General features: G+C 55.2%; 7 protein-coding genes across 7 annotated transcripts; 2 read left to right on the top strand and 5 right to left on the bottom strand.

Moving 5' to 3' along the window:
* Positions 1-781: 781 nt before the first annotated feature.
* Positions 782-2,721, bottom strand: MYCTH_86753 (glycoside hydrolase family 5 protein). Its single transcript, XM_003658966.1, has 3 exons — positions 2,320-2,721; positions 1,451-2,195; positions 782-1,126 (listed from the first exon to the last, which is right to left on the bottom strand). Exons 1-3 carry the CDS (start codon positions 2,680-2,682, stop codon positions 1,065-1,067), a joined length of 1,170 nt encoding a protein of 389 aa, XP_003659014.1. The 5' UTR covers positions 2,683-2,721; the 3' UTR covers positions 782-1,064.
* Positions 2,722-5,343: 2,622 nt separating this feature from the next.
* On the top strand, positions 5,344-6,477 carry MYCTH_2122637 (uncharacterized protein; the record flags this gene model as incomplete). Its single annotated transcript, XM_003658965.1, has 2 exons — positions 5,344-5,355; positions 5,506-6,477. The coding sequence occupies 2 exons, from the start codon at positions 5,344-5,346 to the stop codon at positions 6,475-6,477; spliced, it is 984 nt and encodes a 327-aa protein (XP_003659013.1).
* A 2,135-nt stretch (positions 6,478-8,612) lies between these two features.
* Positions 8,613-9,416, bottom strand: MYCTH_2053048 (uncharacterized protein; the record flags this gene model as incomplete). The annotated part of the gene is made up of 1 exon (XM_003658964.1): positions 8,613-9,416. One exon carries the CDS (start codon positions 9,414-9,416, stop codon positions 8,613-8,615), a length of 804 nt encoding a protein of 267 aa, XP_003659012.1.
* A 3,269-nt stretch (positions 9,417-12,685) lies between these two features.
* Positions 12,686-14,773, bottom strand: MYCTH_41714 (amino-acid permease; the record flags this gene model as incomplete). Its single annotated transcript, XM_003658963.1, has 5 exons — positions 12,686-12,826; positions 12,938-13,634; positions 13,774-14,176; positions 14,269-14,545; positions 14,615-14,773. The coding sequence occupies 5 exons, from the start codon at positions 14,771-14,773 to the stop codon at positions 12,686-12,688; spliced, it is 1,677 nt and encodes a 558-aa protein (XP_003659011.1).
* A 2,807-nt stretch (positions 14,774-17,580) lies between these two features.
* On the bottom strand, positions 17,581-18,902 carry MYCTH_2106567 (uncharacterized protein; the record flags this gene model as incomplete). Its single annotated transcript, XM_003658962.1, has 2 exons — positions 17,581-17,886; positions 18,048-18,902. The coding sequence occupies 2 exons, from the start codon at positions 18,900-18,902 to the stop codon at positions 17,581-17,583; spliced, it is 1,161 nt and encodes a 386-aa protein (XP_003659010.1).
* Positions 18,903-19,351: 449 nt separating this feature from the next.
* On the bottom strand, positions 19,352-20,044 carry MYCTH_2055207 (uncharacterized protein; the record flags this gene model as incomplete). The annotated part of the gene is made up of 3 exons (XM_003658961.1): positions 19,352-19,543; positions 19,628-19,833; positions 19,930-20,044. Coding segments are annotated over 3 exons (513 nt in total), but the record flags the coding sequence as incomplete, so codon positions are not given.
* Positions 20,045-20,636: 592 nt separating this feature from the next.
* On the top strand, positions 20,637-21,738 carry MYCTH_2122631 (uncharacterized protein; the record flags this gene model as incomplete). The annotated part of the gene is made up of 3 exons (XM_003658960.1): positions 20,637-21,273; positions 21,475-21,574; positions 21,717-21,738. The coding sequence occupies 3 exons, from the start codon at positions 20,637-20,639 to the stop codon at positions 21,736-21,738; spliced, it is 759 nt and encodes a 252-aa protein (XP_003659008.1).
* Between the last annotated feature and the right edge of the window lie 286 nt (positions 21,739-22,024).

Below are 22,024 nucleotides of genomic sequence, written 5' to 3'. Positions count from 1 at the left end.
GCACACCTCTGTCAAATGGGGTGGCAGCATAAAAGTTTGGATAGAGAAGCAGACACCATGAACCTAGTTGCCTAAAGCTCCCCCGGAGGAGCTTCTTTTCACGTCTCGCAGGCGGGGCAGAACTTTGTATGTTCAACTGGAACTCTATCTAACGAAGCATGGTAGGTACGGCATGCTCCACATACAGTGATTAACCTGCAAAACCTTTCCAGCAGTCCCTCCAGCTCGTTTCACAGGAGTGTGACGAAAGTTGACTGGATTATGGTATGGATTTTTTTGCTGGCATTTGCAGGATCGACCACCGGCCTCTCCTTGGGCCGGCGTCCGTCTCATCTCATCGGCGGCCCGGGACTTTCTTTGAACCCCGGGCGTCTTGGCAACCCCCCCCCCCCCCTCTTCCTGCAGGTCCTCAGGAACGCACACTGCTGCGTAGTGGACGGCTGCTCGTGCGTGTATTGTTCTATTGTTGGTCCGGACTGGGCGGGACCAACTACCATACTTCGTGTGCTATCTGTACTTTGGATTGTACAGTACAATATTTCTATCAGCTCTCCCATACCCTAAGTGTTATATCCAACGGTGAGCCGGTGACCCTTAGGATAATCCGTCCATTAGTTAGCGTACGGATTAGTTTATTCCCAAGTAGTGTATACCATAGGAAACCATCGATCTTATCTTCCTGTATGGATTGAGACCGCCGTGGCCGTGCTCCACACCGGAGAGGAAAGCCAAGCCGAGCAGGGGGAGAAGAGGGGGGGTAACGGGAGGTGAGCACGCCGAGCTGGTTGATTGGGTCAATGTCACCCAAAATTCAATTCCAGACAAAGTATATACTTGGAAACGAATCGCTCAGCAACGCTGCAGAGCCCCCCCGGTAAGAAAGCAAAGAACCAATATGTACATGAAATCATGGTATCCGGGCGCGGCAGCGTCCGGGATCATCACCAGACTTAGTGTAGGGCGTCTCGGAGCATTCCGCTGTCCAATTCGATGGGTTGACGTGATGCCTGCCGACACAAGCAGATGGCCCCGAATAATGCTCGCTCGACCTTGCTGCACGCCCCTTACGGCAAGTACTTCTTCAAGATCGAGTTGTAGTTGACATAGCCGGTGCCCGAAGGAGGCTCTGGAAACAAAAAAAAAGAGGCGCGTTAGCAGGTGTCCTGAGTGAATGACCGTATGGTTGGCGCCCATTTTGACCCCAGAGGCTGTTGGCTCAGGGCCGTTTGTGGAGGTCTGGGGATAATACCCCTCCTTTTGACCTCCACCTCACTCCCAAATCCCTTCCCCCTTCACCCCCGTTGAAGCTGATCGGAGGACACGAACAGGTTGGGAGTTGGAACTCTTCAGTGTGTACAACGAACGCCTTGAAGCGAAGCCGAGCCGATCTTGGGCATGTTGCCTGACTCCCTTATTTGGGGGGGAAACCAAGAACAAGGGAGAAACTTACCGAACGAGTACATGTAGTCGCCCCACCAGGGACCGGCGGCCCACCAGAGGGCACCCAGCCAGACGTCGCTGTTGTCCTGGAGGTGGTCGAGGAGGCCGGTGACGGCCTGCTGGCAGACGGCGTTGGCGCCGCCGGCGAACTCGCCGAGGACGCCGAGCTTGCCGTTGGCGCGGAGCCACTGGGTGGCTCCGACGACGCGCTGGGCGCCGATGGTGCTGCTGACGCACTCGGCGTGGGTGCCCGAGCTGTCCGAGTCGAGGTACTGGTGCATCTCGTACACGATCTTGTTCTGCGGGTCCGTCAGGGCGGCCATGTTGGTGTTGGTCGTGTTCCAGCTCCAGGCCCCGCTCCACGCGTTGCCCTCGACGAAGATGTACTGCGAGGTCGCGCCGGCGGCCCGGATGCCGTCGATGGCGGCCTGGTTGAGGTTGAGCACCAGGGTCTGGTCCATCGTGTTGTACTCGTTGTTGGTGTCGAAGATGACGAGCGAGTTGGAGGCGAACTGCTTGGCCAGGTTGGTCCAGAAGGTCCGGAACGCGTTCGTGTCCGTGATGATGTTGCCGTAGTACCGGCCGTAGTTGTGCGGGTCCAGGACGGCGTACTTGCCCGCGTTCGTCACGAAGTTGACCACCTCGGTCAGGTTGCGGAGGTAACCCTGGTCGAAGGACGACGTCAACTGGTTGGGCACCAGACGCTCCATCGAGAAGTCGATCCGGAAGATGTTGTATCCATCATTGATGAGCGTCTATTACACAAAGGAATCAACGGTCAGTGCCTCCCGGTCTTCTTCCGATTGTGGGCCACCTGCCCCTCCCTTCTTCTCCTGCTCCCTCCTGCCTGCTATAATAATATATTATTATTGGCCGTACCTGAATCGCCGAAGTCGACGGGAAGATGAAGTGCTTGCCCCAGAGGCCGGGGTAATTGCCCTCCCCGAACTCGGCGCCCGACTCGTTGCTGCCGAGCCACTTCAGCTTGCCCTTGCTAGGCGAGGTGGTGGACGACGGAGGGGCGGTGCTGGTGGCGGTGGGCCTGGACGTGGTCGATGTCTGCAGCGTTGTCGACGCCGCGCCAGGCACGCACTGGCTGTACCAATCGTTCTGGTAGACGCAGTGGTAGCCCGACACACAGTCGGTCGATCCTTGCCATCCGATGCCACCACATTGCTGCCACGGACCACTTTGAGCCACGGCGCCCGTGGCGAAGACGCTGGCGAGGATGGAGGACTTCATTTGGGGCGTTTCAAGTCGAGAAGGACTGCTGTAATTAGCTCGCGGACACAGGGCAAGAGGCGAGAGAGAGGTCGAGTCCGTCGGAATCGGCTCGCTTCTTATACATCATTTTCCTGCCCGGCCATCGCTCGTTGAAAAGAAGTGTCACCTCAAGAGCGGGCAAGCGGGCAGCCGCGCATGCGGCTCCAGGAACCCGGTTAGCGAGGCCCTTCGGTCCAGGGGTTGCGCCGTCCAGGCGTCCCTAATTCCGGGTTACGCCTCGATTCTTGTGGAGTAAGGTCGCATTTTAAAGCGCTTGACTGTGCCCGGAGCGGCATCCCGAAGTTCCATGTTGGCACCAGAGCGTGCCCAGGTGGAGTTGGGACCACCGAGATTCCCGTATCGGCCAAGAAAAACCGCGGCGGCGACCAAGCCGGTATCCAAAATCGTACTAATAGGCCAGACACCGCCGGGCCGCCGAACGAAGGAGAGTTGCGCTGCAAGTGGGCATCGGGCGGGAACGGGCTGGACCATCGCCATTGTGAGTACTGACTGTGCCAGCAACCGCACTGTTTTCGTGGGTCGATGGTCCGGAAACGAACAAAAGTGTTCAGGTTGGCCGCGGATGGAGATGTTCCGACTTTCGTCCTGGAAATCTCCGTTCGCCAAGTCGAGCAGGTCCTTCTGGGCCTAGCGTTTCAACGATTTAGGACGGACCAGAGATCCGTTCAATATTATTAGCTCCATACCGCACAAAACCTACACCATGATTGCTTCTCGTTTTGCAGGCATAAATATACATCCATGCATGCCCTTTTGCAAAAGAAAACGGTAATTGTATCTCGTTGTAGGCAGATGCGCCAGTTGACGAGACAACCTTGGAAAAAGAAGGGAACGCTGGTATCGGCCAATATGGGAATCTCGGCTGGGACTCGGGCCGTCATTTAAACTAGATGATATTTCGAAGGTTCTGGAACGCCGTGGGTGGGTTGTTGACATTTGCTGGCGGTCTGCGACAATAACCTCTTATGTTCGGGTAGACACAACTCGAAGAAGCGGCTTTTTCTTCGGGCGTTTTGTTTCATTCGCGCAAGCAAGACCCGGGAGAACATAAGGCCATGCTGCACAGTAAGTAAGTAAGTAACCCGCAGATGAGGAGAGGCGTCTTTGCTCCCTAAGTAGGCATCAACACATACCGAAATGACGCGACAGAGGTACGGGTTGGGATAATATGCCCACACAAATATGTCTCGCAACTACCTGCGAGGCATCGGCCGATGAGTTCGGGTGAGTATTGATATGCTTATGTCATGTGCATCTCCCGAATGGCGCCACGGAGGGTCGTCTGTCGTGTTGCCTTTGCGAACGTGTTCGTAGCCGGTCTCGCTCCATCACAACTCCTCCAAAAGCAAACAACGATCACTGGCCGTTACGATGCTCCTCGAGTCGACTTAGCCTTGGTAAGAACACTTCCCGTGCGAAATCAAAACAGTTCGACGGGGCGACCGGAAAGTCAAACATTGTTCTGATAGAACCATCTGTTGGCACGAAGCATGACCGCCCATTGTACATACATGAACGAGAAGGCAACTTGAAAGGAGAGTCAATGACTACAGCGTTGTACAGATAATTAATATAATTAGAGCAGAAAGGTCAATCTCGAATACTTTAGATTTGATTGATCGTCGATGCTACCTCTAGGCACAGGGTTGTCAATTGCTAAGCAGAGGTGGAGGCGTGGAGAGGAGCAATTGAGTTTCAAAAAGCCAAAATTTACTAGATGAACGCCTACTGATGTACCTACCTTATTACATAGTAGGTACTTTTATGCCAGCATTGGTCAAACTCAAGTTTGACATAACGCGGGGCTACGGGCAAGGATAAGGTACCCGTGAGGAGGGGGGAGGGCGCACAGGAAAGCGAAGATCAGCAGTCAAACCTACTGTGCAGATCGTAGGAACACGAGAAGCCAAGCCTGTGTATGTCCAGCTTGGGCGTGATAAAAGCGGGTCAACTTGGAGTTGAACGCTGGCAAGCTGGCCATTGTGCCCGCCGATAGTCTGCCCCGATCCAGAGGGTTGGAGAACCTGCCGGCAATCGCGAGGGGAAGCTGTACATCAGCACATCAGCGCAGCAAGGCGCCATTTCGGGACGAGCTTAGCCCTTGGCAACACCCAACGCCCAATCACACCTCGTAAAACATTGGAAACAATTGACGCGCACAACCGCCACTTAGAGAGCAGCCTACGCCTGCTCCGCAGGGCATGCTTGATGGTCCCTTGCCAGTATATCGCTCTGCCAGGCACTGCTTCTATTTCAGCATGTTTTACAGCCAGGATTGCCCATGGGATTTCGGTTCTCGATATGGCAAAGATCGAACATAAAGAGGTCGCCTCCCGGAGGCTTCCGCGCTTTGGTGCCATTCCCCAAACAGTTCCCTGACATCTAACCCCATCTCGGTGGCAGTGTTTGGGCTGTTACGTCATAACACCTCAGTGATCTCCACCTTTCAGGGACCGCTTCCCCTTATCATCTTGGCCTTTAACTCGTAATCGACCAGAACACCAACCAACACTCGATTGCATCTTTGAACGGGTGCTTTTATATTCTTACTCCCCAATGGTTGACATGGCTACTGGTGTAGTACAAACTCCTCCTTCCCAAGATCAAGAAAGGCCAGCCATGGACGCACAGGTACGTGATTTCAAAACTTGAGTCGCTGCCACATCCCCTGGGACCTGAGGAAGATCCACATTCGAAAATCATCGGATGTTCTACATTCTAGGTCGCACAGACAGCAGCTCGTCCGAACTATATTGATGCTAACTCACTGTCTGAAACAAGCTTTCTCTGAATCGACATGGCTGCCAGAACGGCTGGGATCATGTGGCGGTCGTCGACCAACCTCTCTCCGTCCCTAACGGCATGTGGCAGGGCGAGATCAATGGGATGCCATTGGCCTCGGTTTATGACGGTCAGGCGATCTTCGACGCTTCATGTCCCCCGATCGACGTCTCCATGAACTTCAATACCTACGGACAAGTCTGGCCAATACCCGAGTTTCCGGCCGACACCATCACCCACGACTCCTGGAGCCCGGCCGGCCAGCCGCTACCATCACCACTCTCCGAAGCGCCGCCGTACCTTTGGACTCAGAGTCCACTGGGGGGTGGCCCCGCGGATGGCGAGCAAGCAAGTCCCGCGAACCAGGCTGCCAAGAACAGCAACACGAACTCGCCCGCTGCGCCGATGATCAGCCAGCCTCTGACGAACCCCGCCCCCAAACCCAAGGAGACCAAGAAGACGACCAAACGCCCAGCTGCAGCAGTAGCGGGAGCATCGTCAACAGCAGCCGAGCCGACCTTGTATTCGCGCCCTAAACACATGCTGAAGCGGCACAAATCCGACACTCCCTCCACCGGCTCCACCGCCTCCGTCTCGACTTCCATGTCGGCGGGCAGCGCGTCGACGACGACGACGACGACGACGACGACGCTGGGCGGCGTGCTGCCGGCCAACGTCGACCCGCGCGTGGCATCGGAGCAGATCCGGCGCGAGGCCTGGGGCCGCTGCAAGGCCGAGGCGGCCGAGATGGAGCAGCGGCGCATGATGCTGCTGGGCCACGAGCGCGGGGCGCTCGAGCGGGAGACGCAGCGCCTGCAGGTCAACCTGGGTCTGATGCGGGAGGCGGCGGCAATGCGGCAGCGGGAGCTTGAGGAGGAGGAGGAGAAACAACAACAACAACAACAACAACAGCAGCAGCAGCAGCAGCAGCAACAGATTAAGGGAGGGAAGGCCGCCGGAGCAAGTAATTAATGAGGGTGCAAAGGAGGCGGGATGAGCACCGGAACGTTCAGGCGTCGGTGTTAGGAACGGCAGAATAGTTGTCTGGGGAGGCGGACCATGTGTGTTTCCTTGTTTTGTTTCGTTTCCTCTTTTCTATTTTCTTTGTTTTCTTTGGGAGGCTGGCTGGCGAGGCGTTGCTGTTTTGACGATTTGATGAGGGATGAAAGCGTAATAATGATAACTGATAGTTGAAGCCGGACTTCGGCATAATTTAACTGGAGGCAAGCTGTGAGAACCATTTACATGCTCTCCCCCATACAATTCTAGCGTGCGAAAATTCCGTATTGGAATTGAGGCCTCGATCATTGCCTCGTCCCTCGTACCTGCAGCGATTGTGTTTTCAGGCCAATTCGCCCTAAGTTCGGGCGATCAGAGAGTTTGGCACCTTCAAACGCAAACGGAATCCTCAGATCTTCGAAACTGCAGTTCGACCATCTCCTTGGGATGGATGGCACGAGAACCTGGGCAGTTGTTGGAGCAGAGCACCATATCGAACCCCACTGGTGTGCAGATACGACTGCACCCATCAGGCCACACCTGCCGTCACCTATCCCCACCTCATTACCAGATTCGCATCTGAACTTGGTAATATTTGTCTCTAGCGCGTACGTGTGGCGCAAACATAGGCTTGGCAGTTTTGGGCACTCCGTAACTCTCAACTCGAATAGCAAGGGTGCCAAGCCAACCCCCCCCCAACCCCCCCCCCCCCCACAATTTTTTTTCCCACATCTCATCTAACGTTAGCGCCCGTTCGTTCGGTTGATTGGAAGCGAGAGCCGCCATGGTATTGCTTTTTGCCAATCGCTGGGCCGCCGGGGCGCCTGAGTAAGCGTTGTGGCGTTCGGTCCCGACAGAGACTGGAGCTGAAAAGAAAGAAAAAAAATCAACCGCTCCCTCCCCTCCCTTTTTGCCTATTCCCCTCACTCTCTTCTTCCCCCGGCGTCAGTAGTGCGAAGCCGCCATGTGGCGAACAACGTCGGAGTGGTGTTTAGGTTCGTCGCTCGGGGTTGCGTGGAGTGAGCTTCTAATTATATCTGGAAATGGAGTGTTTCAGTGTTTGGCATAATGCGATATTATAGCATTTTGAAAGATCAGCTCCCGTCAATCAGGGTATCGAGAGAAGTCCCTGTGATATTCCATTCCATGCGATAACTCCACACGACGGATTTGGAGAACGGGAATATATACCTGTTTGGTACACCAAATGCGACGGCCAAGCTTTCACAGGCTGGCGACTATTATTAATTAGTGTACCTGAGGTGTGCTTCGAACGTACCCCGTAAATAGGGCGCAAAAATTGGATCGAATGTGAATGTGGAGGCAACACATGAGGTTGTGAAGCAGTTTACTGCCCGGCAGCCAAGCCACCCTCTGCTGAGCAACAGCCTTCTGGATAATGACCTACTACGTGATGACTTGGAAGGTGTTTCAGGTTCAATGGTACCAACCTCGGAGAAAGAAACCGCTACGAGTGCGGTAAGAGACCGGCGGCGGCGACAACCAGCTCCGAGAAAAGAGGCCATGGCCACCTAGTTCAATTTGATGAATAGAACTAATAATACCAAAAACAGGCAACGCTTCCTAAAGCAGGAGGGTGTTCTGAATTTCCCCAACGCCGTGGCTCCAAGACCGCACATCCCTCACCTCTACACCATTCTTGGCCGAGGCCAAGAAGGTGTGACCCTCTCAGCAGATGTGTGTAATCACACTAAGCAGGATCCTCAAGAGCTCCCTCCTACTCGCTCCTCTCCTGGTTGACGTAGCGAGGCGTTTTGTCGAGGAATCCTTCGCCGATGCTGTCACGGGCATCAGACGCCTCAGCCTGCGGCACCCTCTTGTTGGAGGCTTGGCAACGGGAGCGACTCCAACCCAGCGCGATCTGCGTGTCCCGCAGGATATCCAGCCTCCCGAGCTCCACAAAGCCGACCTCACGGAACGAGTCCATCGTTGAGGCACTGGCACTGGAAGCAAGCGTCTGTATGTTCCAGCCCCGGGAAGTGGCCCGCGCCATGCCCCACTGTAAAAGTCGACGGCCAACGCCGTGGTCCCAGTGGATCGTGTCTACAACAAGAGAACGGAGGACTGTGTGAATTGGGAATGCTGAGTTAGTACCCGAGTAGTAGAGACGACGGGGGAAACACGGGTGGAGGAGTGTCTGCAGGGCGCATACCGAGGTGGCGTCCATGGACGTCGCCGTTTCGGCCGAGGCAGTTTGGGAGATACTGGTCGTACCAGCTCCTCCACTCCTCCGGGTGCTTTGTGGCGGCGGCTTTCAGCGAGTTGACGGCGTCAAAGAAATTGACGGAAAGACCAATGGACAGAACGAGCAGCGCCTGGTTGCGCCGCCTAAGCGTCATGTCCTTGAGCAGCGGTGTCAACTTGTCGAATGCCGACCCGCCCTCCTCAACTCCAGCATCGGCATCGGCCCGGTAGTTGTCGTCGTCGCTTTTGTCGCTTGTCAGGTCCGAGCCGGAACTGCCGCTGTCCACCAAGACCGGCGCATCAGCCGCGCGGCCGCCAGGGTCCTGCCACTCGGCCCAGCCCAAGAGCACCTCCTTCGAGCGGGCGACGTGGCGTCTTCTCAGGCATCTGTCGGGCTGCTTGGTGTACGTGGCAATGATGAAGTGGCGTCCCGGGTTCCGATGGCTCTCCCGCATCTCGGCGAGCCGCCACTCGGACTCGGCTGCGACTACGGCGTCGTCCACCTCGGCGCCCGGTTCCGATCCCGTTCGGGCGCGGCGGTGCCTGTTAAAGTGATCAATGTCCCGCTCATGCTGGAAGATCTCGCTAGCCATGCGGGCCATGCGCGGGAGGTCGGAGGACTTCGCGGGCCGGATGCACAGGCCTGGGAACCACCGCTGTTGCTTGCCTTCTGCCGTCGGTGCTGAAGCCCTAGACGCCGCCGACATGATCAAATGATGACGACGGAGAGTCGATGTGTAGGAGAGGTGTCGACGGAAAGGTGGTAGCGTTCTGATTCCTCGGCCACGAGCTGTGGGCTGGCGTGTGCTATGATGGCGCGGCGGCGGGCGGGTGTCTGCCCAGGCATGGGGATGAATGATGTCTGTGATGAAACAGGGGCCGGAAAGACGGTCAAAACGCTAAGTTAAGTGGGTTGGATTAGGAGTCCGCTAGGCGGATTGGAGGCAGAAAGGTTAGAGAGTTGGAAGGTGCCAGGACGTTCTTTCAGTTTGAAGGAGCAGCGATGGGCACTTTATCGTCCGCTCGACAACCTGGAAGGTCCTTTTCGCGAGGCGCACCTGCTTAAATACCTGAGACAAGTGTACATTGCGAGTTCCTATGCAGTCAAACTGGTCAAGAGCTCGAAGTTTAAAGCATTCAGTTGCTTCCGGTTCAGGCGGGGCCATGGAGCAGTCATGCCTGATATTCGATGCCCGATGCACAGTGCCGCCTGCAATATTAGCTGTTTCTGTGCGTCTAGTCACCTCCCGAGTTTGCCAACATTAATAACATGCAGATGGATCTGAATGCCATCTTCGGATGTAGAAGACCCATGCATTTCAGAGTCCAGTTCTACGTTTAAATGGCACCAATACTTTGCTCACAGTCCGACAACTTTGTCGCGAGTTTCCTGTCTTGAACGCAACGAAGCAAGAGGCAACCTACAACGCGCCAGCCGTTGCTAGTCCTCTCGGACGCGCACTTAATTCAGGATAGGGACCAGACTCAAGCCGCTCTTTGGCCCTTGGACCTGCAGCCCCCCCTTTCATTTTGTGAAGTTTTCAAACAGTTGTACGTGAACCGTTTAATGTCGTGGCAGCTCATGCTATTTGGTATAATATTTGACTTCATTCCAGGGATCCTGCTGGCTCCTGTCTCTTAAGATTGGGGATGCATTGCCACAAGTGTGCAATCTCCCTAAGTATGGAACCTCACATTTCCCTGTCTTATTGATTGCGAAGCATCCAACTTGAAAGCTTATCTGTCTTATGATGAACCGGTTTGGACACGTGGAAAACACTGACAGGGGAGAACTTAAAACCAAGGTCAGAGAACGATCATAATCGAACTACAACCCCCCCCCCCCCACAATAAACGCATCACCACCACTGTCCAGGCAGTCATAAAGAGGCCAGCGTTAGATAACAAGATCAACACAAAGGTGGATCAGAGGGTGGAAAATGTCAGCCCGCGATTTATCTTGGAGCCCACAGCAAGGGTTGCCAGCTCCAAGTGGTTCACTGGCAAGCTTCATGGTTTTACTCTTCCAGCTCCGCATTCCCTGACACTGTGGGAGACCATATCTGTCTTTACAAGTGGCAGGGCTTGAAAGAGGCTGGTTCTCCATCTGGACCTGCCATTTGACAATCCCAGAGGGTCTTGCATTGCTTGCTCCCTGTGAAGGAGAGGAAGAAGAGGAGGAGGGCTAGAAAGAGTAATTAGTATTTAAAGGCAACCGGGCCCGGTCTGTGCACAACTGCAGACGGCGAAGACCCGCGCGTGCGAGTAACTGCTTTGTTGCTGACGGCATGTTCAGATGGCGACGGCCGATGCGATTTGAGGTGCGCCGGTGTTCCGGTGTTCCAGCGGTTTCCGCGGTGCTTGTGGAGGGCTGATGTGAAACGTAATTAGACACCACAAAGGCGAAATCGTAAGTTCAAAGATTTGTCTAATTACGTCTTGAACTGAGTCCTCAATTTCAGCAGTCAGGGTTTCTCTGATAACAGGTCTAAGTCTGGAAAGAGGAGGTCATGGCCAAGTGTCAAACGCAGTTGGAAGACTCGAACAACAGAAGGAGGCTGTGTAGGGGTGGCATCGAAGGTTCCAGAAAGTGCCTTGTAGACTACCTAAGAAAGAGAATAAAAGAGCGCTATATATAATTATATGTGCTATACGAAGGAAGTGGCCAATGCGTTTAGCGAGCGTGCCTGCTGTGTGGCTAATCATTATTAGCTCGTGGCTAGTGAGCCAGAAGCTTATACGCTCCTGACACCAAGCTCGTCTCTTCTAGTGCCAAAGCACTTGATAACCTCAAACAAGGAGCAGCTGTTAATGACCTCTAATCGTTGTTTGTTCCTCGTAATCCATCAGGGGGCTTAAAGGAAAGTACAGCGAACGACTGTGATGAGGAACTATGGGATCAGCACTCTCTTCTTTCTTGGTGTCCTTTCAGTGCTCTTGAGAATATAAGGCACACGAAACACTCAATTAGAGACTATGTGTTAATTACTGATGTTTAGACATCTAATTGGTTATCTGACAGGGTACCGAGAGGCCACATATAAAAGTCAAAAGACACCCACCAAAGTCTATCCCAGAAAATCACCTCCCATCTGCCAAGCAGCGGGAATTGACGTCGTATAATACAGAGCCGTCAGTCCTTCAAGTGAAGCAAGGCCGAGCAGCCGGCGACTCTGGAGCACGACGAGGCAACATGGCGCCAAAGAACGAAGGAGACCCAAAGAACGAAGGAGACCCGCACCCCTCCGGCCACGCCAAGCACGACCGAGCCAAGGAGTCATCCCACGCCCACGGGGGCAAGCAGCCGTTGAACAATCCAGACAGGTGTGTGGAGGCCGACTGGGAGTGGCTAGACGACCCCAACGACAGGGCTCTCGTAGAAAAGGAGAGGAGAGAAAACGAGGAGCTCAACAGGGCCGTTGACGAGCTAGACGGCGCCTTCAAGCCGAGCATGTCTAACAAAGATAAGAAGCTGTGACTAGCTAGTAGATAGGAAGTGTCGGTTGAATAATAAGGACAGCAACAGAAAGGTCACCGGTCCTGGTCAGCTGTGGCAGTCCGAGCTGACAGTCCGGATGTCACTTGTAAAAGAGCAGATCGTAATCTGACATGTTACCAGTGTTTTCCATCCACTTCCTTATTCATCTTCCACAACCAGTGCCCATTCTCCGGTCTCATATAACCAAAGCACCAGCACTCCTTTAACGCCATTTGAAAGAACCCCTGCCAGCGGGGAAAGTAGATAAATTGAGATATGCCACGATTGACGTACCAAGAACCTTAACAACCACCTTTATGTCATGGGAATGCCTGGAAAGTTGAACGGAAGACTAATACTAGCGTTGCCGAAGTCCTTGAGGCTGCGCGTGAGAGACCTTCGTCCTCTATCTGGGTCCAATACGCTGTACACCAGAAACGATGACTTTTTTTACCCCGTCCTGTTCAACACCGATTAGAAAGGCAATCATCTTGCCCCTCAGCAAATGGGCGGTACGCCAGCCGGCGAGTTGTTCTTGGCCCGGGTCCCGGGACCGGTGTAGTAATGTCGGCCATGAGTGTACCAGAAGCCGATCGAGAAGAGTAAGACGAACGCGAAGACGACGGCGGCGTAGTTCATCTATTTACACGCAGTGCAATGGTCAGCATCAAGGGAATGTTCCATGTTAAATAATACCCCTTCTTCTCTTTCCACTCTGGTCAGTGGTGGTGGGGAGGGTAAGGACTTTACATTCTCCCTCGTGACGGGCAGCTCGGTGGGCAGGAAGAAGATGACGGAGACGAAGGCGTTCCAGGCGACCGCGACCAGGTTGACGGGGACGCTCCAGCGGCCGAGGTGCCAGGGCCCCCTCTCGAAGCGGCCGTAGGCCATCTTGCAGACGATGGCCAGGACGTAGGTGGCGTTGAAGGCGGCGGCGCAGACGGCGAAGACGGCGGCGACGGCGGCGCGGCTGGCGAGGCCCAGCAGGTTGACGACGACGACCGCGGCCGCGTAGGCCCAGACGGCGGCCAGGGGCGCTCGCGCGCGGGCCGAGACGCGCCGCAGCACCCGCGACAGCGGCACCAGGTCGTCGCGCGCCAGCGCGAACACGGTCCGGCTGCCCGCCTGCAGGCCCGGCACCGCCACCAGGTTCATGACGGCGAAGCCGGCCAGGGTGAAGAAGACGGCCGGGGCCGGCCCCAGCGCGCGGAGGAAGAGGAGCGCCACCGGCTGCTGCTGTGCGTTGCCGTCTCGCACTGGCGGAGGCGAGGATAGTGGCGAAGATGAGGATAACAAGGAGGGGAAGCGCAACAGCGCCGCCGGGTCGTCGCCCATGCAGACGACCAGGACCAGGTTGAAGAGCAGGCCGATGACGTAGCTGAAGCTTGTCGCGGCCGCGATGGCTCGGGGAACAACGCGGGCAGGGTCCTTGGCTTCTTCGGCCATTCTGTTTAGATTGGTTAGTTATGTCCTCAGGAGACTGCGCAATGTTTGGCTAGTGCCTGTTTCCGTTTTCTTGAAATCAGGGGCAGCAGCATGGGCGATAGGAGGAGGAGGAGGAGTAAGCGGAGGAAAAAAAAGCTCACCGGGTGGTGCTGTCGGCATTCGTCAGGGTCCACGCAGGTGTAAGACAGCCGAACAAGAAGGCGAACCCCGGCGGAGACCAACCGGACATGGGCTGAAAGTCGGTAAAAGCGTACGCTATGCTGTGCTTATCCTTGGTCTGCACCAGCAGGTAGATGCTGGCGCTGATCAGGACGCTCATGTGGAAGACGACATAGCCATTCGCCAACCGGGTCAGCCAGCGCGTCGGGAGGCTGTTGATGGCCGCGTGGATGATGGTGAGGAGAGCCATGACGGCAAACACATGAAGAGCAGTTGGGACATAGGAGAACCCGGAAGCGATAGAGACGGCGGCCAAGAGCATCTGGCTCGTGGCGTACTCGGTACTAGCGGTTCCCGCAATGAGGCCGACGAGAGTGATGTAGCCTTGTGCAAGCGTCCGGAGGTCAGCTACCCAGATGCCTCCTATTTTCCGCGCCGAACTGCGAGAAGGGGCCCATGGCGATTATTCGGCGTACCTGACATCCAGCACAACAGAGGGACTTGGCTTTCCGGGGCAACGTACTTCAGGACCGAGTACATGGCGCCCGCGCTGGGATACGCAGAGGATAGCTCGGCAAGGCTCAAGGCCAAGAGCAGGGAGCCAGCACCTCCTATGATCCAGCTCCACATGATGGCAGCGGCGCCGCCGGCTTGGAGGCCGTAGACCCAGGTAGACATGAGGGAGCCGTAAATTCCGCAGATGCTCATGGCAAAGCTGAAGCTGGACCAGGCCGAAAACTCGCGCCGGAAGACCTGAAGCAATACGTCAGAGCTCGGCGATGGCGTCGCAGCGGAGCAAGAGGATTGCGAGAACAAACATACCGGTGTGTAGCCCATGGCTTCCAGCTCCTTGTCTGCCTCGTTCCTCGTCACATCGCCTCTCAAGGTGCTGGCTGGAGCTACGTCTCCCCTGAGTATCTCGAAAGGTGCCTCGGCGTCGGGCGGGGCCTCCCTTTTCTCCTGCGCGGCCGCAGATGCCATTCCTCCTTATTGATGCGCAGGAAGAGCTTCTTTGGGAGTGAACCGGTGGGGTCTGTGTTCCTTTGAGACACTTCCTGTCAAGGCGGCGTTTTGTATTTGAGGAGGCTCCTTGCTGTCTCAGTCTCGCTGCGTACCAATGATAGGAAGTGAGACCGGCCGCCTGACCATTGAATGCCGCGCGGCCACATCATATCTCCTGGAAGAGGGTCGCCGGTGACCCGCTTATGTTCCAGCTTGTCGGGGAGGCGATCTCGGGGCCGGTGCAGTTCGGACTTGCTCCCTTCGTCGTGTGACGGCGTGCAGCGGCTCTCATCACTTCCCCGACTTTCCGACATATGTGGACTCCGACCAGCAGGATCTGACGTGTCCACGAGTCGCGTGCATCAGAGCGTTCCGCGGGAGAAAGCGCACATCCTCGGGGGTCTAGATGCTCGACGTGTCGGTCCCGATAGTCCACATGGTCGTGCCAATGTGCTCTGTGAGGGGGGAGAAAGATCCGTTATCGGAGGTCAGGGGCACTCCTTCTGAGAGTCGAGGATTGGAAGATGCGCATCAGTGTGAAGCCATCCGGGAACAAAACCGATAGCTCTCTTTCCCGGCGAGGCATGGCCACCCGAGATGGACAAGCTCCCCCTTTGTCTGGAGCGGCCTGTCGGAAACTGACCGCATTATGGGACGGTGAAGGAGCACTAGATGAGACACCGAAGACTTTTGACATGCTACAAACACCTACAGAAAATGCATTTTATCTCTGTGACGCTGTGGTTGTTTGGAGCGCGCCACCTGTCCAGATTGCCGTCACGACGCCTCAGAGGATCATCAGCCCAAGACCTTGGAGTCACCAAGACGTAATAGGGGATGTGCTGATGGTGAGAAATACCAATTGGATTTGGCCCCTCGACGGCGAGGCACGCAGCATACCAGGTACATAGTTACACTACCGTCGCCTTCCGGGACGCGTTCGGTCAAGCTAAGGTAGTGGAGAAGGAAGGGCGGAAGTAGAAGGAACCCAGCCGGGACTGGTCAGCCGACGGCTCCAGGGGTGCACTCGGCGGCGCGAGCCTAGCCCCGGGATTTGCGGACCGGGGGACATGCTGAGTGACGAATGAGTGGCCGGCAATTCGTTGGCAATTGTTTGCAATCGATCAGACCGCCCGGTCCAGACCTTGCAGCACGGAGGCCCCTTGACGGCACTTCCAAACCCCATTCACACCGTTGCCCTCGCGGTCCGCAGCCGACGTACGGATTAGTGTACTGTGTAATGGCGGCCTGACGTTGTTTGGAGTCGAGGGTCGGGAAGTTTCCCTTGCCTTGCATCCTATTTGGGGGCGGGATCGGCTACCGACAGCCGGCAGCTAGTTACTTAATGTGCTTAGCAGGGAGGGGGATGAAAATCATGGTGTCCTCGTGACAGAGTCCAGCCATGTCTCTTCCCCAGTTGCTATGCTTTCCTTTGGTAACAAGACGTGCTGGGCATCAAAATACGAGATTCTTTCGCGCGCGGTGTCTGTTGTTCCTTTTCGTCTTAAAGAGTGAAAGATGAATCGATTCCCACCCTGCCCCCAACACGAACACGGCTTGCGGTGAGCCTTCACTGGTCTGGTTGCTCTCTCAAAATGGGATTGGATGGCTTTCTCTGGCAAGTGTCGGATAAGTGGCAACGATAAGAGAGTTGCATCTGATCTGCTTGTATGTAATAAATAGGTAATTCGATCCCCTGCAGCGGGCCAAGTCCACTTTCCTTTCGTAAAATGCATAATCAAGAACGGAACTTCGAATTGCCTCAGCCAGCGAGATTCTCGGTTGTTCTCTCCGTATGTTTGCCTGCTGCCGCGAGAAGCGGTCAGCAAAATTACTCTCCTTCTAGAAGGTGGAGAAAGAAATACAATACTTAATCGGGGAGGAAATCCTTGGGCCTCTCTGAAAGAAACAATCTTGCCTCCCTAAGGCAACTACTCAAGCCCTCGGATCCCGGGCGTTCTCCAACGGAGTTTCAACGGGGGTACCGCGGTTTGCATGGCTGCGGGGTCGTGATTGCGCAACTGAGGTGCTGCACTTCTATAGGTTTCGTGTCACCGGGTTTTCTTCTGCCCCCGGCGCGTGCTGCATCTATTTATTTGCGTTGCCGGTGAAGAGATGGCGTGCTCCTGGTGACTGTAACCAGATAGTCGGGCCCATGCGAGAGAAGGTAATTAGGTGGAAACCCCGGGCAATCCGTCTGTACATACGTCCTAATTTCTAAGGTTTGTTTAATTAATTAATACTGATCTGGTTCAGTGTTTTCATTCTGTATCCTTATTACCGTAAAAACAAGAATCAAACTGACAACCACTTGTGGTGTAATACCTACTTACACTTTTGCACCTAATTGATCAATGATTTTGCCCCGGTTGTATATACACACCATCGGTAACCCCTTAGGATGCTGTTTTAAATCAAGACCTACGGAATTGTCAACTAGCTATGCAAGTGCTAGACAGTTCAGATTGCCGTCTCTAGAGAAACTTCCTAACCGGCCCCTAATTATGGAAGTAACCCCGTAACCGCCCGTCCCGATGCTATTGCGCCCTAGCAGCCCGTAATACTAGTAGAATCAGAGAGCCGCCTGTCCCGATACCGTGTGATTAATAAGTAATTAAAATGCGCGATCGTAGTAATAGCATAACCATGCCACAACGTTACGGCCTATCCAGGAGCATTGTTCGGGCACCAACCCCCTTTCGTACGTTAGATACCACTCGAAAACATATTACCTATCCCTATGGTCTCGTCACGGCAAGATCCATAGACCTGCTCTCATAAATCAATCAGGCCAGGAGCTGGCCCGCAAGTCCAGATCCGGCGCTCGGACCGCTGCCGTTGCCCTCGCCCTCGCCCTCGCCGTCATCGTCGTCATTGTCGGGCTCGCGGCGACGCGGGTGTTCCTCGGCGGCCGGCGGCCTGCACGACACGCTCCCGCTCCTGCTCCCGCTCCCGCCCCCGCTTCGCTGCTGCTTCTGTGCCGTGCCGGCGGCCTTCCGGGCCTCCCGCAGCGCCTTTCTCTTCCCCTTGAGCGCGTACACCTTGGACTCGATGGCATGCGCAGTACGGTTGCGGAGGCGGGGGTCCTGCTCCTGATGATAATTAGGCGTTAACTAATTAATTATTTGGGGGTGATATATATGAAGCGACGTGGTGTAATAGATAGGCACCCCGGGGCGCTTTGCAGCCGCCAAGGGTTGGTACGCTCGGCGACGGCGGCATATGTGCAGCGAAGGGAGGAAGGAGAACTTACAGACATCCTGGCGTAGGTCCATTCTGGGTTGTTCATGTTCTCACGGAGGGCCTGGATTTCCTCTGCGGTCCATGCCCTAGATGACTTTCTTGTAGGCTGGGCTGCCTGCTCCTCCTGCTGCTGCTCCTGCTGCTGCTCCTGCTGCTGCTCCTGGTGATGCTCCTGGTGATGCTGTTGCTGCTGTTGATACTGTTGCTGCTGTTGATACTGCTGGTAATGCTGCAGCCGGGCGGTTTGGCTGGCCTGAGGAGGACCGGTTTGCGGTTGGCCGTCATAGAGAGGGTTGTCATTCATGTTGGTGGTGTTGCCGTGGTGTGCTTGGTTGGTGTTCACAATTGCGCTCTCGTTAGCATTATAATGATCGTGATAATAATGGCTTGGCGGCAGCTGCACGCCCGTGGCGGCGCCGTATCCCCCTTGGGCGGCGAGCCAGGCCCTGGCGGAGTCCAGGTCAGACATCAAGTTCAGGGCGCTGCAGAGCAGGATGTCCTCGTCGCTGCGAATCCACGGGTTGGTGAATCCGTGCAGGCCTGAAAACATCTCGGCCGCTTGGGCCAGGAACTGCAGCAGAGTCGGGCTCTCTTGGCCGCTGGGCGGGCGAAAGGAGCACGCCGGGTCGCGGCAGCACGCCGCTGGGTCCAAGACAGAACGGATCGTGATCCTGCCGTGGGCGCCGCAGTCATGGACGGGGTCGCCGCGGGCCTGCCTCTGAGAAGAAAAGCGGATGACGTTTTCGAGCGGCGACAGCTCTGTGAACCTGAGCTCGCGAGATTTCGCATCGCAGAGTCGGACCAATGTATACTCGTCAGTTTCGGCGCCGCACCAAGGGCACACGGCGACAATGTCAATACACATTCTTAAGAGGGTAGAGAGATGCCTAAGTTGAGATTGAGGCCGTAGAGAAGGTAGAGTGATTGCGAAGATCGTTGTCAAAGCGCGAAGGGTGTTGGAAGAAAGCCCCGGGGGGAGGGGGGGGGGATGAGCAGAAGAAGGAGTAATTATCGCTGACAGCCAAAAGAGATGTTCTCGTAGGAATCATCCTTTCAAAGTACGATCAGGGCTGTTGTTCTGTGTAAAGATAGTGAAGGTCTTAGGGTTCTAGGGAGGTTGTTCGCGGTTCCCCCTTTGTGCCCCCCGATCCACGCTGAATACGATTCGTATAACAGCCCGGGTGCAGCACGGTTCCAAACCGAGAGGTAATTACTGTTTATTGCCAGCTAAACTGATCAAAAAAAGGGAGTCATAGGATATTATCTTTCGATTCTTAGAAAGCCGGCCGGCCGATCATCAGGTTTTTGCCAAGGTCACCCTATTATCGTAGGTTGACTTGGTGTCTGCCCCCTGTTCTGGGCAGTTTCCGGTACTTCAGGTTGATTTCCGGCTGTCTGGGTGTTTCCAAGTGTGCTTGTGGTGGAGTGGTAGATTCGGATCTTCCCGGCGGCAGGGAGAACGATGAATGCCGCGTGGACAAAGCTATAGCAAAGCCGTGTTAGATACTACATGCAGGGTTTATTTTACAGAGTAGCCGCCCAATAATACATCAAGCAGACTTGAAGCACTCATCTGAAGATCATCATGACAACCATGGCCTTGATCATGTCGGCGGCCCAGCAGGCTCGCCGCCCCCCGGCGCCCTTGTCCGTTATGCCCAACACCATGAAGCAGAAGATGCCCGAGCCTACTGAGAGGACGTCAAAGCGCACCGCCATGGGGCTGATGGATCGCCTGCGGCTTAGGAAGAGCAAATATACCACCTCATACGTATCTACCATAACTCCCGCTAGTACTAACTGCAACACGTTAGCCCATTTGTCAAGGTCCTAGAAGTACAGGAAGGAGTTGAAGGAGGAAAGGGGGCATGCTCGAGGTCGGCGTCTCAAACGTATGGGAAAGAATGAGGGGGACAGGATGTCGACACTCGTAGCTAGCTCCGGTTCCCAACCATGGTGGATGTAGGCGATGAAGGTGAGCGCACCCAGGCCAAATGGGATCGAGACACCGGCCGCAGACCTGGGCCCGGTGGAACGCGAGACCCTAGTTTTCCGCAGCCAAATTCCGGATCTGGGACTTCCGTTTTCGACATCATCGAAAATCGGGGCCGCGCTGATAGTCACGCTCGTCTCATCCCCCTGAGGTTTTTTTGGCTCGCCATCGACATCAGCCCTCCAAATCCCGGTCCCCGAGTCTCGCAGGCAACAGCAGGCAATTAGATGCCAATCCTGCCTTTTCGTTTCTTCGTTCCCTCTTTTCGTCTTCTCTCTTTGCTGACGTGGATAGTGCGCCACGCCCTCGTACCCTACTCGTGGCAGAAGATCCTAGAAGCACATCTCCATTTCGATCAACCAAGCTAGGCGCGGGACATCTTCATTAACAACCCCCCGGCACTCTGCTTGGAGAACACAAAGACCTCCTAGTCTCTTCTGGATGCCTGCTTGCGGCTACTTTCGATCTCGATTCAACGATAACCTGAAATCGCTATGGTTGATCTTGGATTGATTTAGGTAAATTCTTCCTTACCTTGCTCTACTCGCGGTAATTATCCCAAATCTCCAAGCGAAAATAAGGACAAAAGAACTCTCGAGCACCGCAATGCGGACCCAGCCACCCGGGTACGCAAGTCCCCCCGCGGCCATGATCCTCACCGTCACCAAGCTACACGCAATATTCGCCGTCCACTCCCTCCTCTTCCTCCTCCTCCTCCTCACCAGCACTCGACCGAATATTACCAGTATTACCGACGACACAACCCAAACCCCAACCCACCCAACCACCCCATCGGCCTTCGAGACGGCCCCGGTAGCCACCCTGGCCTACTGCCTCCACCTCTGGTGCGCCACGCTCGGCTTCGCGTGGTGGTGTGCCGCGCAGTGCGCCGGAGACGACCATTGCAATTACGGCGACCGTCGTGGCGGTGGTAATAATGGCGGTGACGGTGGCGGTGACGGCGAAGAAAATGAAGAAGAAGTAATAGGAGGAGGAAAACGGGGATCAGCCGGGCGGGCGGCGCAGCAGGCGGCCGACTGGGAGCCGGCCATCTTCCTCTTCCTCTGCGCAGGCATGCTCGGCGCACTCGGCGGGCACGCCGTGCTGGCCGGGCGGTGCGTCTCCGGAGCGGCAAAAGCGGCTGCTGCTACTGCTGCTACTGCTGCCAGTGCTGAAGGGGGAAGTGGATGGGTTGGGAGAGGATTTGGGTTTTGCAGGGCAGCGGGCAGGTTGCTGCGCCTCGGTGAGTTTTGCCTTCGGTTTTTTTTCTCTCTCTTCTCTTTCTTCTTTTCCCATTATTTCCTGCCCATTTTCTTTCATTTCTTTGCTCCCCCTTTTTATGGATTCCGCGGTCTCGGACTGATTAATTATTATACCTATGTCTTATTGACATACCTTTGGGCGAGGGTAACATTGACAGCAGCAACACTCGAAGCGCCACTAGGACTCCTCGTTGTCATCCTCTGGCCTGGCACGGGTTGGTATCTGCGCCGGCTGGGACGGGCTTTCAAATGTATCTTTCCCCATGTCACCACCACCCTCTGGTTCGCACTGAAGTGTCTTGTTTGGACCCTGCGAGTCACGCTGGTCGGACTCTTTTTATTCGCTCGTCTTGCTTTCAGGGTGTTCTGGTGGTGCAGAATGAGAGGTATTAAGCATGCACAACGGCGCTGACTGGAATGCCAGCATGATCGAGTATGGATGGTAGGCACACAGCTTAACTAGAAATCATTGCCAGCTTTGCTTCCAGTTTTACCTCGGGCAAAATCCATTCGACTCTGCCAGGGCTGATTTCGCAATACTGAACCCGAACCCCTTTATCACCCCTGAATGCTGACAAGTTTGACTTTTCTTCCGTTTGCACCTCATCTTATTATGTATATGTACAACTACCTGCTCAATGTTCCTATATAAGGCTATTGAGAGCTGTAACTACCTGGATTCACAATCTAGCGTCCCATCTAGGGTAGTCTTCACATTGCGACATGTATAGT

Source organism: Thermothelomyces thermophilus, chromosome 1, assembly GCF_000226095.1.
Source record: "Thermothelomyces thermophilus ATCC 42464 chromosome 1, complete sequence".
Taxonomy (NCBI): Eukaryota; Fungi; Ascomycota; class Sordariomycetes; order Sordariales; family Chaetomiaceae; genus Thermothelomyces; species Thermothelomyces thermophilus.
This window is presented reverse-complemented; position numbering and strand designations above follow the sequence as displayed.

Bases quoted from the DNA above. Each gene is read 5' to 3' on its own strand.
- MYCTH_86753 (XM_003658966.1), bottom strand. From the start codon at position 2,682: ATGAAGTCCTCCATCCTCGCCAGCGTCTTCGCCACGGGCGCCGTGGCT. The intron at 2,196-2,319 runs GTACGGCCAATA...TTTGTGTAATAG, and splicing joins CGTCGACTTCGGCGATTCAG to ACGCTCATCAATGATGGATA. The intron at 1,127-1,450 runs GTAAGTTTCTCC...TTTTGTTTCCAG, and splicing joins CGACTACATGTACTCGTTCG to AGCCTCCTTCGGGCACCGGC.